Consider the following 16,559-nt stretch of genomic DNA (forward strand, 5'->3'; position numbering starts at 1 on the left):
CAGGGAAACTATCCTGATTCATTTAACCCTCCATCTTTTTCAATTTGTCTCTCGCTCCAACATCCCTCTTCACCTCTATAAATAGTGTTGTTAATTTCAGTCAGTGTGATTCATCTTCATTGGCTTGCTTTTTTGTTATTACAAGATAGGAGCTGTGAGTTTTGACAGCTGTGCACCTCTAAAGGTGTTCATCAGTGAGAGAGGAGAAGATGAAGTATGAGTTGTGATTACATGACCAGTGACTCTGCACTACTTTGTTCAACCCCGTAACTTTGGAATAAGTGGCTCGTCTGTCGTGGCTGCAGATTGTCGCAGCACCTGCTGGTATGTGTCCCAGTCATTAAAACCTCCAAATGAAACCCCAGCCAATCAATTACTCTGATCAGTAAAATGCCCAGAGGAGATGGAAACCCTCGCCGCACAACAGACTTGTGAAGGATCTCAGAGCCCTCAAGTGGCATTTCTCTTCTTGTGTCCGCCTTGTTTTATTGACATTTGTTTGAAAAAACTATACACAGAGGAAATTCTCTCTTAGCTTCCTGTTAATCTTTCCAAAGCAAAAGCAATCCATAAGAGGTGAGGAGATAAGGAAGAGCTTCTGACACAAGCAGCCACATTATTCTTCGCCCCTTTTCAGCTGTTACTGCGTGGTAAAAACGTGATTGGCACATGCAGGAGTTTTTAATGCCAAGTCTGTGGTTCAAAATCAATGCAAGGCGGTGGACTAAATGTTCACTTCAGGGAGAAAAAGATTAGGATACAAGGGTAGCTATTAAAATGCACAGTGTAAGCTTTATCCTCCCCATAAAGCATTGCGGATTGCACCGTTCCCAGGGGAATTCATTCAACATGCACTGAAATAAACAGATAGACGCAAAGCTAAAACGCCAGTGTTGAGTCTTTATTGAAGTTTCATGGTACAGAAAGACCACATTTCTACAGGATTGCTACTAAAATTCACAAGACTTGATATCTGGAGGATTGTACGAGCTACCATGATGCCACCAGCACAACGACTGTAGTGGAAATGTGTGTAGCTGGAGGGGAGTTCATGTCTGAATGCTGCTTAGAAAAGTTGCAAAAAACAAACTAGTGTCTGACTTTGGAAGGTTCTGTTAGACCCCACTCACTGATGGCTAAAATAGACAATTTATAAATAATAGATTAGAAGCAATTCTCAAAGGTTTTTCTTACTGTACACATGCAGATTCATTTGAGGATATAGATAATTATGCTTCTTGTATTTCTTTCCTTTGGTGCCCCCAGGACGACTGATAATGGCATGAAAGGAAAGTGATGATTTCTTTTTTTGGGGGGAAGGGGGGGGTTAAGATACAAAGCTGTCAGGTGAAAGAGCAAAAAAAGAAATAAAAAATTCTCTGGCAACATCATTCCTTTAATCACACATGTGGTTCGCTGATACTCATTTCCATGACAACAAATCTCTCTTTTGTTACGTTCCATCTAAACCTTTGGGGGAAAAATTGATTTTTTTCAGCAGAGTCGCTGCTTGAGCCATTCATGTTGTGAATATTTTTCTCCGCCACTGGAAGTGTTTAATTCACCTCCGCACAGTCCAGCAGGAACAGAGTGTGCTCGCAAAGGTTCGACAAAGGGGTGAACGTCAGCCAGATAATTAAGACAACACATCATGAGGAAAAAAAACCTGAAACAAAAGAGGCTCCTCTGCATCTGCTAAAGGAATATAGAGCCACACTATTTTGCATTTCAGGCGCCCCGAGCAGGGAATAAACAGCAGTTTTTGGAGCGTGACATGTTAAACACATTGCCTGTTGGCTATAGCCATGCCAAACAGCTTTGTGAAATACCCTGTTTGGTGTTTGGAGATGCTGAGAAAGGCTTTTTAACCATGTGAAAGCCAGACGCAAGCCTGCTAAACTGAACTTAATTTTAGAGTCATTTCATGAAAAGAGCAGTCTGCTGGAACGGCGTTAACGCCGAGCAGCTGAATCACGGGCCGTGGAAGCACAGGTAGGGTATCTCAGGAGTAACGAGATTTTGCATGGCTGTTAAACTGCTTGTTTGTAAATTAGTCATGATGGGTTAGAGCGCAGAGCCGCTGCGCAGCATGGCGGAGCTCGGGGCCGTACAGAGGGTGGAAGAAAAAAGGGGGAACAGGTCACAGTGATTCACATGAAAGAAATTTACACCGAGCACGATGAAGGGTGAGGGGAATGGGCGGCAGAGAGATGAGTTAGGATTTCCTTCTCTTTTTTTTTTTCCTTTTAAACCTCAGGGAAGCTGAGGAGTTTCGCGATGGCTGGGATACCTGGGATCCCTGAATTCCTTTCACAGTTTGAGAGAAAATAACACCGCTGCAGGCACACCCTCTGGTCTCGCCGATGTCCCCCTCCTCAGGCCGCATAGAAATGTTCACCGCACAGAACAACAGTCACCTCACAGGTTCACCACGGGGATCCTGCCACGGCAAAAGACGCAAAGAAGAAGAAGAAGAGAGAGAGAGAGGAAGAAAAGAAGGAGTTGTCATGTTTCTGGACACTTGGGAGCCCTGTTGATGGCAGAAGGGAGGAGAAGTGGAGCGCGAAGGCCTGAAGCCGGTGTAGTGGTGTCGATGCAAACTAGAAAAGCCGTATCATAGGGGACGGAGGATGCCGAGGAGAAGAGATGGAGGAAAAGCTGATGGGTGGAGGAAATGAGAAGGGGGCACTGGAGTGCAGCTCTATAATTAACTTTAAATACCCTTGAATAAATGCATCATTTCATGGACAGTGGCTAAGATGTCTTTGCATGGACCCTCGATGACTCATGTGGAGGGGAAGCTTAAAACACTGATACTTCTTACAGCAGCAGCAACACTCCAGGCCTGAACACTCCACAGAGGATAGCATCGCTGCCCAATTACAGTACCCGTACAGTACATGCAAAGATGCAATAAGGCTGCTCACACACACAAACACACAACAAAACAAATAAATAAACAAAAATACAGAGGTGCAGAAAGATTCACGTGTGAACATCTGACTCACGGACTTAGAGAGATACATAAACAGACTATGCAGAGCTGTTGAGGCAACTCATTACCTCTCCCTGTCGGTGAAGGAGGAGGATGTGCTGTGCAGCGTCTGCCTGCTGTCCTCCGAAGCGAGGGAACGAGGGAGGGCAAGGGAGAGGGGGGGGGCCACGCCACGGGAACGCGGGGGCGGGTGTCGGGAACAGCTGCGGTCGTAACTAGGAGAGAAGGATAGAAGCGCAGATAGATGGAGAAGGGGGTGTGGGAAGGGAGGAAAGTTTAGCATGGGGAGTAGGAGAGCAAAAACAAGGGGTGGATAAAAAGAATGATGGTAGAAGATTGTAAAGAGCAAAAGAATAAAATAGAAATGAAATGGAAAAAAAAAAAGCCAGTTTGAGTCAGATGTGATAAGAAAAGCTCCAAAAGTGAGAGGTTCAAACAAGGGGAGGCATACAGAGAAAAAGATGAGAAGGATCAAGATGCAGAAGAAAGGGATGAGAAGAGATGGAGGCACAAAGTCGGGGGAGCATAAGGAACAGCCAAGTCATTTAGCATCAGAGAACACATTGCCTCGCCAGTGTGAAAGAGAATAGTTAGTGTGCGTTGAAAGTCATTAAGAGGCTGTCATGGGGGGTGAGAGGGAAACGGGGCGAGAAATGGGGAGAGGAGATGGGATAAGGGCGGGGAGGGGGTCAGAAAGGGGTGAGCTGGGAAGGATGCAACAAGCTGGAGAAATTAACACAGGGTTGATGTGTAGGACACGGGTGTAGTGTCGTTATTTCAGCAAGGAGAGGGAGTTTTATGAAAAACACAGCGGCTCTTAAGGATACTTGGATGCGCAACAAAGCTGCTCTCGCGACGATAAAAACCCTCCTGCACTCTCATCTTCTCTCGATAACACCTGCCCTCTTCCGGCTGACTCCTTCTCTCACCGTACATATACACACATGCAAAACCTCACATTGCTGACATTATCCACGCTGATGATTTTAGGGCTGGGAAAAATCACTGAGCACATATGCTGCTCTTCTATAATCATAATGAACTGGACGATGGCCAATTTCCACTATAGGCTATCATTTCAGTCCATCTGCACCCCTCCTCCTGTTCATTCCATCTAACACTGCATCTAACACATGGCGTTATTTACACATTTATGACACTGAAGCATGAGCCAGTCTATAGAGAAGGCTCTGCTGCCATGTCCCCAGTCTGAATCCCTGCAATCCCCTCTGTTGTAATACCACTTTAGATCCGCCAGCAGCACGTGTTTCTTCCTCCACGACTCAGCAGGGGCCGGTGGAAGTAAGTTATCGACACAACAGCGAAGGCCAGCCTTGGGAACAGAGACAAAAGGGGGCTTATCGTGTATCAGCTCACGGCAAGCTGGAGGATTTGCTGTGGATCTGCAGCTGGACTAATGGTACAGGGAGACATGGGAGACTGGCGAGGGAGATAAGAGGAATAGCGGCTGTGCAAAAGACGGGCCGTGTTAAAAGAAAGAGAAGGAAGGCAGGTATATTAGACAAAAGAAAAAGGGAAAAAAAAATCCAAAGAGAGTCGGAGAGGGAGGAGTGTGGGAGCAAAACTCAGCAAATTATCAAAGACTGAAATGAATAAATAGAACAGAGAGGAAGCACGGGAAGGAAATGATGGTGAGGACATGTGTAAATGTGAGAAGAGAGGGGTCCCGGTGGTCAGATAAACTGGCTGTTATTGGTTCGATCAGCAAATCACGTTGGCCCTTCACTTCATCACATAGATGACGCCCCGTTTCCAGCTAATGGGCCACGTGTGTGTGAGACGTGGGTGTCTTTTTCTAGCATGAAACACACAGAAGACACCCACATTGTGTTTACTATGGTGTTTATATGCTTTTGGAGGCTTAATAGCAGTGGATTCTTAAAGAACAGTCGTTCTGGTGAAGCCATGCTGAACCCCGAGCTTGTGAGGCGGTTAGAACCGTTTCTTGCTTCTCACATCCTAATGGTTATGGCAAATGTTTAATCATCGCAACACTAATGGCTCTAAATGACACATCTGTGCCAACTGTGACTTTCAGGAACACAAGTGTTGTTAATAAAGTCATTAGTAAGCAATTACTCAGCTTTCACTTGGGGGGGGGGGGGGACTAAGCAGACCCATTATGTAATCCTCAATGACACACACACAAACAAGACAGCTTGACATGCAACTATCATCTTCACCAAAACCCATAATTTTGGCCCCTTTATCGGCTGCCAAGTTTGTTGCCCAATCATTTTCATTGTGTAATATTCCAGTTCCTCCTAATTATGAGCCAATTCCAAACCCTGGAGTCTGAGGACTGATCCAACGAGCATCCCAGTGAAAATAAATCTATTTCTCTTCCACCCCTCTTCAATGGCAGCTGCTGATAACCAAGTCAGCAAAGCTTGATTGGTCCATTTAAGACAGTTTTAATATTAATGAAGTGCAATTATCTACTAATTAAGCAGATAAAAGCTACAAAGAAGAAACCCAATTTTAAGCAGCACAATTATGTTTTATTCATCGGAAAACTTCTCAAGTTTATCTTCTTACCCTTAATAAGGACCTAATCCCCATTTTGGGAACTAAGCAACTCTAGAATTGATCCCTTTTTAAAAATGGAAATTATCATTAGTAGTCTAACTCATTCCATCCTCTCACTTTTACAGAACCCAAGAAATCCACAACGACAACATATTCACAGGGGCAGCTTATGCCAGAGCTTCCACCCATCACTGCTTTTTAACATAAAACTTTTTTTTTTACCACAGGACCCCTGCTGTGATTTAATCAGGAGCAGGAGTTAACATGTGCCTGCTTTGGGACAGGTGTCCAGCTCACGCAGGGAAAGGCTGCAATGGTTCACAGTTGCTCAGCAATGTCCACTTTACATTCATGTATTCATACACGGAACATTTTGGAGGAGAGAGTTCAGGTTCCTACCAGAGTTTGGCTGTAATGACAACTGCTGTCAGGATGAGCACCGAGGAGATGGTCACGGTGACGTAGAACTGAGGGTCCACTGTAACACACAGACACACACATACTCATGAAGTTAATCATGACGGGGGACATCAGTGACTGAAGCCATCTGACACACGGACATGAAGGAGTCTGGCCTCCGCCTGTAAAACCAGTCCGGTGTCGTCTTGTCTCCAGTTTGCAGTTTTGACAACGGCTAATATCTCCCTGTGAATGATCAGAACTTTAATAGGCATTCCTCAACAGATTTGACCAGCTGCACACAGCAGGATGTCAGCCTTCACCCTGGTGACAGCTAATTCCCTGGAGGAGTCCCGGCTCCGGCTGGTGTGTGTGCGAGTGTGTGTTCGTAACTCAGGGCCACCTATATTTAGAAATCCTTCATGTGAATCTTCTCATGCCCACCTTCCTCAGGCTCCGTCTCCTCGGCCTCTGTCCCTCCGTCCTCCACGCCCTCCTGGTCCCAAGCCTCCAGTGGTGCCTTCTCTTGCGGCTGTATGCTGGAATCAAGGTAGAGCCTGTCCTCAGGCGTGGCGGTGCTGGCCTCCTGCTGGCTCCCGTGCAGGTAGTCATTTTCCTGGCTGGAGAGGAAGTGGTAGGTCTCGTCCTCCAGCGGCTGCGTGGGACCCCACACGACCGCCCACAGCGGAGTGGGTGTGACCTGGGTGGTGACGGACAGCTGGACAGACAGGGCATCCACCTGTTCCTCGCCCTCGCTGTCGTCACGGTTACAGGTGGAGGGCTGTGTCACCAGAGAAACCAAGAGGAGGGAGATGAGGGCAGCGAGTCGTGCGATGGGAGAGATGGAGCTGCAAGAGAAGGTGAAGGCAGAATCAGGGGTGGTGGAGTGATAGAGGAGTTATCAGTGGAAACTCATCACGCACAGGCACCCTGCTCGACCTCAGCAGCCCAGACATTGATTCCCATGCCGACCATCAATCAGAATGACATTTTATGCATCTGCATCCAATACTCAGAAACTATCCATCTTACCATCTCTCCATCGCTTCGCTGTGTTCACTGGGACTCTTCTTCTCCTATCATCTCTGTAAGATAAAACAGGAGGAGAGATAGAGAAAAAGAGAGGAAGGGGGAGGGTCCTGCTTTTTTTCTCTCTTCTTAATCTATTTTGCCAGATAACAACCATGGAAACATACAAACAAGCACTCTTACTGGCACGAATCCAACTCTGTCACCTTTTTAAAAAAGATCTTTTTTTTAAGAAAAAAAGGGGCATAAATTCCCTTGGGCATTTTAATTTAACACTCAATTATGCACGACATGTTTGTACAGAATCCACATCTGCACGCACAAATATCCAGAAGTACTCTCATCGTCTGCTTTCCTTTATCTCACACACATTTACAGTGCAAACACCTGAGCACAGCACATTAATCATCATTTGAAGCATCATGCACGCTGCCAGCACTCAGTATGGCACTTTGAGCAGGGAGAGGTAACTTTCCATCTACATCTGCCGCCTAAATGCCACAGAAATGTCACTCAGAGAAGCACAAGCACAAGCACGCACGGAGACGGACATGAGCTCTCCGACACATATCAGTTATCATGCTTACCTCTGGCAGTGAAGGGAGGGAATGAGTGAGGGAGACAGAGGGAAAGGCGGGAGATACAGAAAGCAAGTAAGGGAGAAAAAAAAAAAGCATTGGTTGCCGTAGTGACTGAGACATGGAGAGTCGGCTAGAGTAAGAGAGGGGAGAGAGAACCATGTAGGGGAGGGCAAAAGACTGTAGGAGAGAGATTTAAATGCTAATTATGTTTTTTTAAACGGGTGCAATTAAATGGACACAGTCGAAGAGAAATGAATTAGACTAGGCAAATAGAAATGATACTGAGGATGACACAACTGAGATCGTTTTGGAAGCGAGAGGTTAAGAAAAAAAAAACTCTTCAAAGATGTTTACAAAAGGAGCAAGGACACTTCACAGAAAAAAAAGAGACAGCAAATCGGAAGGGGGAGGAAAAATTAGATAAGAGGAACAGAGATGGAGCCCAATTTAATTAATATTCATTTACACAGGTTGCACCAGCAGAGAGGAGGGATGTACCGGCATGTCAAGAAGATGCAGGGTCACAGGGAAAAAACAAAGGGAAAAAAACTAAAAACACAAAAGATGCAAATTGGGAGGTGAGAGTCACAGTGTGACAGCTTTATTACATGTGAAAATATTTACATAGAAAACAATCTGCCCATCACACACACTCTTCGTCCATATGCTCCCTCTCCCACACTAACAGCCTGTCACTTCACACCCCTTTTCTGTCCCCACGCTCCCACCCTCTCGTTTCCTCTTCGTAACTGCGGGCAGTGGGATCGCTGGCTCCAGAGACCGCCGCTCACTGAAGAAGGCAGCGCAGCCACGAGCCGGACCCTCCATCCTTGTCACTGTCGCGCCGGCTGTCTTCTCGTTCGTCATCATCTTCATAATCTAAATGTGACAACCGGTCCTTTAGGATTTGTCAAGACATGCATCATCTAAAATTAACACGGTGGTGATAATTTCTGCAATTCTGCGATTCTCATTAAATGTGTCTGTAAAGCGAGCACGCAGCAATGTGTGAACCCACATTGTGTGTGTGTGTGTGTGTGTGTGTGTGTGTGTGTGTGTGTGTGTGTGTGTGTGTGTGTGTGTGTACCGTCGGTCTCCTCGTCATCCTCTGTGTCACTCTCTGACTCCAGAAAACCCGAGTCCATCAGAGCGTCTCTCTTTACGGTGACGTCCCCCCTGTAACATGCAGACCCAGTTTATTAAACACATGATATCAATAGAGGTGTTCAAATCGGTTCAGCTCATTAACACATGTTAAATCCCAGAACAAAATCCCAATTTAATGCAAATGACCCAAGAAGAGTTAATGAATATTCAAAAAGGAAATAAAAACGTTTTAAGGCAGCAGTATTAACAGGTTTTTTGCGGCCACCTCTGCTTCCCAGAACTGGGGAGCTGCTCCCAAACGATGAGGTCCCGACCTCCGGTGACCCAGCGATGGTCTCCGCTCCCGGTAGTCCACGCAGCAAAGCAGAGGATTCTGGGAGCATTTGGCCAGGTCAAGGAGGCCAGATACCGGCACTGAGGCAGAGAGAACACTGGAGAGAGGAGAGAGCGATTAAAGGGACTGAAGTTTAGCGGGGGTACACAAAGTAGTTTTGATCTTATTTTGTTTTCACACTCTCTCAGAGTAGAGAGAGAGTCGCACACGGTTGACTCCATGACTCACAATTAAGCGCGCTCTCTGCACTCGCCAGGTCATAGCTGGAGCCAATTAGGAGGCCTCCAGTCTGGTGCACACAATCTGTTACCCCAGTGATACTGCTGTGATTGGTCAACTTGGACATCATTCCTGTGATAATTGGACAGATGTTACGCAGGAGCAATTATGCACATTTCCCCTTGTGTTTGTGCCCGTCCCATCCCAGAGCTTACCTGTCCTCCAGTGCAGGATTTTGAGCCACGCTCGTCCGTAAGCCAAGAACACTCTGTCCCCCCGCGGGCTGAGGGTCAGACGGCCGTCTGCCCCCCCGCCTAAGTCCGTCACCTGGCCACTCCAGTGGTGCAGCAGCTTCAGGGGGTCACGATCCGAACATCGGTTCTCCCACACAGACACCCCTCCTTCAGCCGAGCCGCTGAACACCAGCGGACCCTGAGACTGTGGAGGGCATTAGAGACACAGTTGTCATGGTGATCTGAGTCCTTACCCAAATGTGAGGCGGAGAAGAAAGTGCATGGATGTTTGTGAAAATGGAAAAAGAAGTGTACAAATAGTTTCAAGATGTTTCTGTGCCGCTGCCGGTTATAAATGGATTGTGCGCTTGGCATGATAAACAACAAAAGAGGATGACAATGATGTGCTATGCTTTAATGCTTCAGGCATATTATGATGATTGCAAATTGAAAAAAAATGTCCATATGCAGCTCAGGGTTTTATTATTCATAAAAAGCCTTTCAGCTCAAAATAAACACAGTATGCTTTAAAATTGGACGGGCCCCACAGCTTACATCTCGAAAAATATCTTTGATTTCCACTTGAAAGCAATAAATAAGGAAGGATTGTGAGGATAAAAGTGGAGAAGTACACCCATTTCATGTCTTGGGAAGAGGCTTTTTTACAAAATTACCAATTAAGAGTTCTAAAAACTAGTTTGGCCAGTTTTTAAAGCACGTTTTTTGTCTCAGCCATTGGCTGCTGACAATAAACTGAGTGCGTCTGCTCACTGTGGAGAGCGTGTCATGCTCGACAGGTGGATGACCCACACACCTGAATGGAGGTGACTGCTTCCTGGTGCGCGTTGACTGACTGGCAGTTCTGGAAGCTGTGCCAGCTCCAGGCCTGAACCTTTCCCCCGTCTGCAGAGTGGCAGAATGTGAGGTTAATGTGTGATGACAGGCAACGGTCTGTAACCGCTGTTGGTCACAGCTGAACCACCTGGGCGCAACTGCTGATTCAACTCAACTCGATAGCACTACGCTACACTAACTCACTGGCAAATGATGCCACACAGTGTCAGACTCAGTATCAATAGTGGCAGAGACACGACAACAAACTGGGAGGGAAATATCGCATATTTAAAAAAACAGACATGTGACACAAATCTGATGCGATTACAACAATTTTCTGGGTTCAATGACTTTCATCAATGTTTTGCGGACCTTCTGTCCTCACAAAAACCCACCTGATCCGGTAATGATGTATCCATCCCCTTCCGGCACGAAGCAGAGCGCCGTCACGGCATTGAATGTGTAGACAGACTTAACACACTGCCCTGAAGGCGAAAGTGAAATTTAATTGACAGCAGGCAGGCCATCAGTCTAACAGGCACACACCCGTAATGTGTGTGTAGTTCCCAGATGGAGTCCCAAGGCCCACTATACTTTAATATTAAAAACTTTTATGTATATTCATGTGTGTGTGGTTATTGAGCGTACCGGTGCTCAGGGCCCAGATCTTCACAGAGCAGTCTGCAGAGCCGCTCAAAATAAACCTCTCTTTGTCAGACAAGGACAGGGACCCGGCTGGTGAGAGGGTAAACACAGACAAAGGGAGGGGACATGGGATGAAGAGCATGAGGAGAGGTCACGGGTTTAAAAAAGAGAGAGAAAAAGAAGAGAGATAAGGATAAAATTAAACTGACAGGAAGACGTAAAGAAGTGATGATGCAGACAATGATAGGAGACAGATTGCAAGAAGGAGCCGAGGAGAGAATACACATGATTGTAAACTAATTAGTTGATTAACGCAGAGTGACTCCAGTGTGACTGAGCTGCATCAATAATGAGCTGCACCTCCAAACTCTTTGTTTTAAGTCGGGGGAGCAGGCGGGGAGGGAGTGTAGGAGGAGAGGGAGTCGGATGGTGGAAGGCTGCTGCTTCAGACAGTGAACTCTCTAAAGTGTCTGCCGAGGTTATCTCTCACCGGGGTTGAGCCGACGAACCACTCCAATAATTACCAGGCCGCAGGACGCGGGCATTACTCAGGCGCAGCCAGCCCACAAGCGTGTCTCTGTGTGTCCTCACCCAGCCTCTTGCAGTACTCAGGGGGAGGCGCAGACAGACAGGTGACTCCGCCGGTGTGACCCCCCAGGTTCTTTTGCTCTGTTGCCGTGGGAACATGCCACACCTTCACCGTTGTATCTCGACTTAGGTGGGTGGAGTAAAAAAAAGAGGGAACACAGGAAGCACAGAGAGGCGGTTACGATGAGGGAGCCAAGGCAGACGAGAGAAGAAAAGTTGAAAAACCATTTAACATAAACTCCAAGAGATTTGAACCGACTGATTGGAGCGGAGGAGGAAAAGCAAATACATGTCAGGCAGCGAGGGAAGGAGCAAGAGCTTATTAGGCAATAATTTTGCTGAAATATTCACGCTACACATCCATTATGCAAATTATGCTCTGTTTTACCTTCCAGAAACCACCAGGTTGTCAACAGCAACCACGCTGGTGATGATGTCATTGTGACCGTCCAAGAGTCTCAAGCGAAACCTTGCCTTCTCCCAAGATGCTTTGAGGGATGTAAACTCAGCTTCTGCAAAAGAAATGATTTGTGCAATTAGTGATGTTGACTCATCGGCACCCTTGCTTGTTAATCTACATGATTCTTCATTATGGATTAGTCTGCTGCTGCAGAGCGTGGGGCTAAAGAAGTTTCAAGGATGCAAGACGTGGGCCCTGTCCTCGGGGAAACAAATGCAGCCTGGTGCTTTTAATCCACGCAACCACATGAGCTTGTTAGGACTCTCCGAGGCAGAAGTGTATAATCTGATTTTAGATAATAATCGCAAATTAGGGCGCTGCCTGTGATAAGGTGTGAAGACAATCTCCTCAGTCACTCTTTGTGTTTTAAATACCCCACCTTCCTGTTGCAGTTGCTGCTGTGGACAGCTCCCTGACACATCTCTGCTGCGCTGTGACACCTTGCCCGGTTTAGCCCCGTCCTGGGCTCTGTCCATCTCTGCTGCATCCGCTCTGGCTTGCCTCTGCCTGGCAGGTGACCCTGGCGTATTCTGAGCTTTGGTCTCATTTTCTCCCCTATGAATCTTGGAGGCTGGAGACATTTGTGATGGAGGCGCTTCGGAGGGATCCCCTCTGTGCCAGGGCAGAAAGCAGGAGCTGAATCAGTACTCAAAATGCAAAGTGGACACGGTGTCCTTTCCGACAGCAAGAGTACCTGGGGGCGATTTCCAAGTGCCTTACAGACAAAAACAGGGCGTTTTAGGAAGCTCTTAGTCTGTGTGTTAGAGTAAATGTGGATCATTCAGATTTATCTCTACATATGCAAATCTGAGTGATCTCCACGAAACCCCGAGGGACTCAGACAAGGAAGATGGCATAACTTATTGACGTTTACACGACACATCACACAGCAGAAACTTCCCTTTTCTGAATTCTCGCAAGCGTTTGACCAACGGTGTGTTTGTAGAGACTCACGAAAAAAGATTAAAGGGTTGAAAGTGAATGTTGTTACATCTCTCCATATGCCCCCACATCCCCCCCCACTGGTACCTCTCCCTCACTTCCTTACACTTGTCTTTTCATCTTCTCCTTTTTTCCGTCTCCCAGAATCCCAGGAGTTTGCTGTGGGCCAGAAAGCTGCAGCTGAAGCTCAGCCAATCTGGAGCGCAGCTCCTCCTTCCTGGAGATCTGACAGGGAAGAAGACACGAGACTGGTTGTAAAGCAAGCTGCTAAATCCACAAGTTGTTTATATGCACAAACCAACACAGTCAGCCTGTCTTGATTTATTAGGCAGCAGCTCACCGCATACTCGCTCTGCTGTCTGATTGTGAGCTTTGAAATATGCATGAATGAGTAAATTGGATGTCAAGTGTATATCAAGTGTCTGGTTCCTCTGTTAAAGGATCACTCCAGCAACGTCATACGTTTTATCACACCTTTTCTTTTTTAATATCCGATGCACTACCTTGCATCAGCAAACAATCGTAAAACATCAGCAGCGGTGGAGCTTTGAAGCGACTGAGGACGTCAAGCTTTTTTCCCCATGTAGGGTTTTAGACAAGAGATGTTCAACAGGTTGTAGATTTTAACAAGATGCACCACATTTACAAAGCATACAGTATATACCCAGAGAAGTTACACAGTTGCATTGTGGGAAGTGTAATCTTTCTGCACTAAATAGTGTTGGAAACAAAAAAAAAGAAAGAAAAACAATGCATCATGGAATCGCAGAAAAACTGTACATTTCTACTCCAGATTGTTTTTGAGTTTTACTGTCATGGATACATTTTATTATTTTTAATTCTTTCTAAATCTCACCAGTCATCAACTTTTCACTGGATTGTCTTTAAATTTAAGTGGAAACACCAGTGACTTCAGGATTTTCAGCTGAAAACGTGTGGCTGAATATTTGGTAATACATTAGTAAGCTGATAAATATTGAGAAATAATTTTATATTCAGATAAAAAATCTTACATTTTCAGAAATTATTGTCTCTATTAGTTTATACCAATATATCTAATTTTATATACCTTTAGGGGCTGCAAAAATATTTGAATTTTGTATTTTTAATTTTTTTGTGTATTTTCCCAAAAATAATTATTGCATTTTCAATCAAATGGTTGTATTACTTTATCATTCGATATTGTTTTGGAAATAGGTCATTTTACAAACATATTTAATGGCTGTAACATTTCAGTCATTGATTTTATTTCAAAGGTTTTTGTACTAGTTTGAGTTGAAAATGTTATATCTGTTTTATAAAAACGCATAAAGGTTTTTTTTTATGCACAGTACAACACACCTGTCGTACTGTGCAAAAGTCTCGGCACCCCTTTCGTTGTTTTATTTAAAATTTTAATTACCACATTTATCTTTCAGTCTCTTTAGTATACTGTACAAACAGAAACTACACCAATCAGACTCTCCTAAACCTAAAACATTTTATCCGGTGATAGAGGAGTGGCAGTGAGAATAAAGGAAAAGGTTTACAAGATGGTAGTGAAACCTCTTCCCTTTGGCTTGGAAACAGCAGCACTGACCAAGAGACAATAAGCAGAGCTGGAGGTGTACAGAGTACAAGTTGTTCAGATTTTATTTGGGATTGATGAATAGAATTAAGAATGAGCATATTAGAGAAACATGACTGGAAGTGTTTGAAATAAAGTAGTGGGGCTCGATGAGACGGTTTGAATACAAAGAGATTAGGAATACTGAATACAATGGTAGAAGGATGGTGGAGATACAGCTGCCAGGCAGGAGAAAGGGGCGAAGATCAAAGAGAAGATGCAGCTGGTTGGTGTGACAGATGAAGATGTAGAAGACAGGGTAAAATGGAAACAGGTAATCTGACGCAACTGGAACAACCTTTCAATGGAAAAGCAAAAAAAAGAAGAACATTCTGAAAATTACAAACTTTCATGAAATAAGAGAGAGTAATTTCTACTGATGAAGAACAGTGTTAGCCTGATTTCTATGTTGGAGCTTGTTTGATCTAATCTGAACTGCTCCCACAATATACTGCTGTGCATCAAATGTGTTAATCTCAGGATACATGCTTGTATTTTGTCTGTACAATGTTATTATAAACATTAAAAGCAAATATTGCAGATGGCAAATAAAGCCTCATGTCACTCTGAGCTGTAGTAATGGAGAAGTGGAGACGATATTAAAATGGTAACATTGGTAACAAATGGTATCACAAGACAACCATTAAGGGGAACTAAACATAGCTGTGTTTATCCACTGTGAGTATATAACCAAATGTGACTAGGTGGGTAATTATTCATACTGTTGTGTTTTGGTTAGAAGAGTGGGTCCCAACGCAGCAATTCCCCTAACCTTCACCACATATGTTCTTATAATCTCCATCAGTTAGGATTTCCAGGAGCAGTTCAGCTTTACAAATCTCTGTAGCAGGGCATGACTACTTATTTTACACCTTTCAGACAGTGCCCTTTACAAGAAGAGGCTCTGTTGAGGATCCTGGTGATTACTTCCCCTGATGTGCTCAGCTCAATGAACGATTATCTGATCTTAGTGAGATCCGAGGGCAAAAACTGCCAAATTATTCATTGCACTATTATTAATTCATGTTGATCACTGCCTTTCTGAAGCCAACACTGTTATTGCAAGTATAACAACCATGACTTTACTTTTACCTCATTTTCATGAAGTGCTAGCTGTGTAATCTTCATACTGAACAAAAAAAAAAGTCGACGGTACTGATTTAACACAGAACTTATGCTGTATTTGTCTTTTTTTTACATCTTTCTGCTCAGACTATATCTGCTTTGCCACCGCAGTCATAATCTTGTTTCACCTGTGGGAAATTTATTCAGGATTTGTCCAAGTCTCATATGGAGATCAAATACAGATGAAGTGTTTCTGTACCTTGAATCTCTCCTCTGGAGTCAGACTGATTTTTATTTCCAGATTTTCAATCTGTCTCAACTTCTTCTGCAGCCTCACCTCCCCCATCTGAAGCTCGGGCGTTGTCTAAAGTGCCGCGGGTTAACTACTATTTAAAACTGGAGCTCGGCTGTTCACAGTTTTGTCACATTAACAACATCTCCACAAAATATTATCAGGGGGAAATTAAATTCATAAAAATGTATGTGCCGGATCAGCCGTGTGCTGAAGGGACGTGTCGCCGGATGTTGTCAACGCTAAGAAAGTGTATACCTGTCCTTACAGCGACACCTAGTGGCCACTCTAGGAAAGCTGCATGACGACGGTAGTAGTAGTAGAGGCGTCAAAAGTATTCACACTCAGGTAGAAGTATAGATACTAGAGTTTAAAAATACTCCTGTAGAAGTTGAAGTATCAACTCAAGTTTTTTACTTAAGTAAAAGTATAAAAGTACTGGTTTCAAAACTACTTAAAGTATAAAAGTAAAAGTAATGTAAGGGGGGATAAAAGCCATTAAGTACAAAAGCCATTGAAAATGAATACATCTTAGTATAATGCAAATATATTAAAGAACCATATATGTGTACTATTGAGCATTAACATGTGTTTCAGAGAGCAGAAGATATGATGACTAGTTGCTTATAAGTATTGTAATGGTGCAAAAAGTCAAACTTCAGAGGCATGTTATCATTTAT

The 16,559-nt window shown here is 44.6% G+C and overlaps 2 protein-coding genes across 6 annotated transcripts; both read right to left on the reverse strand.

The window, feature by feature from the left end:
• Positions 1-892: 892 nt before the first annotated feature.
• Positions 893-7,917, reverse strand: pianp (PILR alpha associated neural protein). 4 transcript variants are annotated; one of them, XM_061717120.1, is made up of 5 exons: positions 6,977-7,917; positions 6,389-6,792; positions 5,945-6,023; positions 3,064-3,210; positions 893-2,440 (listed from the first exon to the last, which is right to left on the reverse strand). In XM_061717120.1, the coding sequence occupies exons 1-5, from the start codon at positions 6,985-6,987 to the stop codon at positions 2,419-2,421; spliced, it is 663 nt and encodes a 220-aa protein (XP_061573104.1). In that variant the 5' UTR covers positions 6,988-7,917; the 3' UTR covers positions 893-2,418. The 4 variants fall into 4 exon arrangements, with proteins under 4 accessions (XP_061573104.1, XP_061573105.1, XP_061573107.1 ...); XM_061717121.1 differs by having other exon boundaries at positions 6,389-6,725; positions 6,977-7,031; XM_061717123.1 differs by lacking the exon at positions 3,064-3,210.
• Positions 7,918-8,167: 250 nt separating this feature from the next.
• On the reverse strand, positions 8,168-16,109 carry si:ch211-154o6.3 (uncharacterized protein LOC563854 homolog). Of its 2 annotated transcripts, XM_061717119.1 has the most exons (14): positions 15,847-16,109; positions 14,675-14,820; positions 13,023-13,141; positions 12,354-12,586; positions 11,903-12,026; positions 11,518-11,639; positions 10,930-11,016; positions 10,677-10,766; positions 10,262-10,350; positions 9,430-9,652; positions 9,224-9,346; positions 8,927-9,092; positions 8,642-8,730; positions 8,171-8,433 (listed from the first exon to the last, which is right to left on the reverse strand). In XM_061717119.1, the coding sequence occupies exons 3-14, from the start codon at positions 13,034-13,036 to the stop codon at positions 8,342-8,344; spliced, it is 1,452 nt and encodes a 483-aa protein (XP_061573103.1). In that variant the 5' UTR covers positions 13,037-13,141; positions 14,675-14,820; positions 15,847-16,109; the 3' UTR covers positions 8,171-8,341. The 2 variants fall into 2 exon arrangements, with proteins under 2 accessions (XP_061573102.1, XP_061573103.1); XM_061717118.1 differs by lacking the exon at positions 14,675-14,820 and having other exon boundaries at positions 8,168-8,433.
• Between the last annotated feature and the right edge of the window lie 450 nt (positions 16,110-16,559).

The sequence above is a fragment of the Cololabis saira genome, chromosome 3 (assembly GCF_033807715.1).
Source record: "Cololabis saira isolate AMF1-May2022 chromosome 3, fColSai1.1, whole genome shotgun sequence".
In the NCBI taxonomy this organism is placed as follows: domain Eukaryota; kingdom Metazoa; phylum Chordata; class Actinopteri; order Beloniformes; family Belonidae; genus Cololabis; species Cololabis saira.

Coding starts and splice junctions, on each gene's coding strand:
- pianp (XM_061717120.1), bottom strand. Junction 6,024..6,388: donor GGAGACGGAGCCTGAGGAAG/GTGGGCATGAGA, acceptor TGTGTGTTACAG/TGGACCCTCAGTTCTACGTC. Junction 2,441..3,063: donor TCCTTCACCGACAGGGAGAG/GTAATGAGTTGC, acceptor TTGCCGTGGCAG/GATCCCCGTGGTGAACCTGT.
- si:ch211-154o6.3 (XM_061717118.1), bottom strand. CDS start 15,933: ATGGGGGAGGTGAGGCTGCAGAAGAAGTTGAGACAGATTGAAAATCTG. Junction 10,767..10,929: donor GATCTGGGCCCTGAGCACCG/GTACGCTCAATA, acceptor TTTCGCCTTCAG/GGCAGTGTGTTAAGTCTGTC. Junction 8,731..8,926: donor CCCAGTTCTGGGAAGCAGAG/GTGGCCGCAAAA, acceptor TGCATGTTACAG/GGGGGACGTCACCGTAAAGA.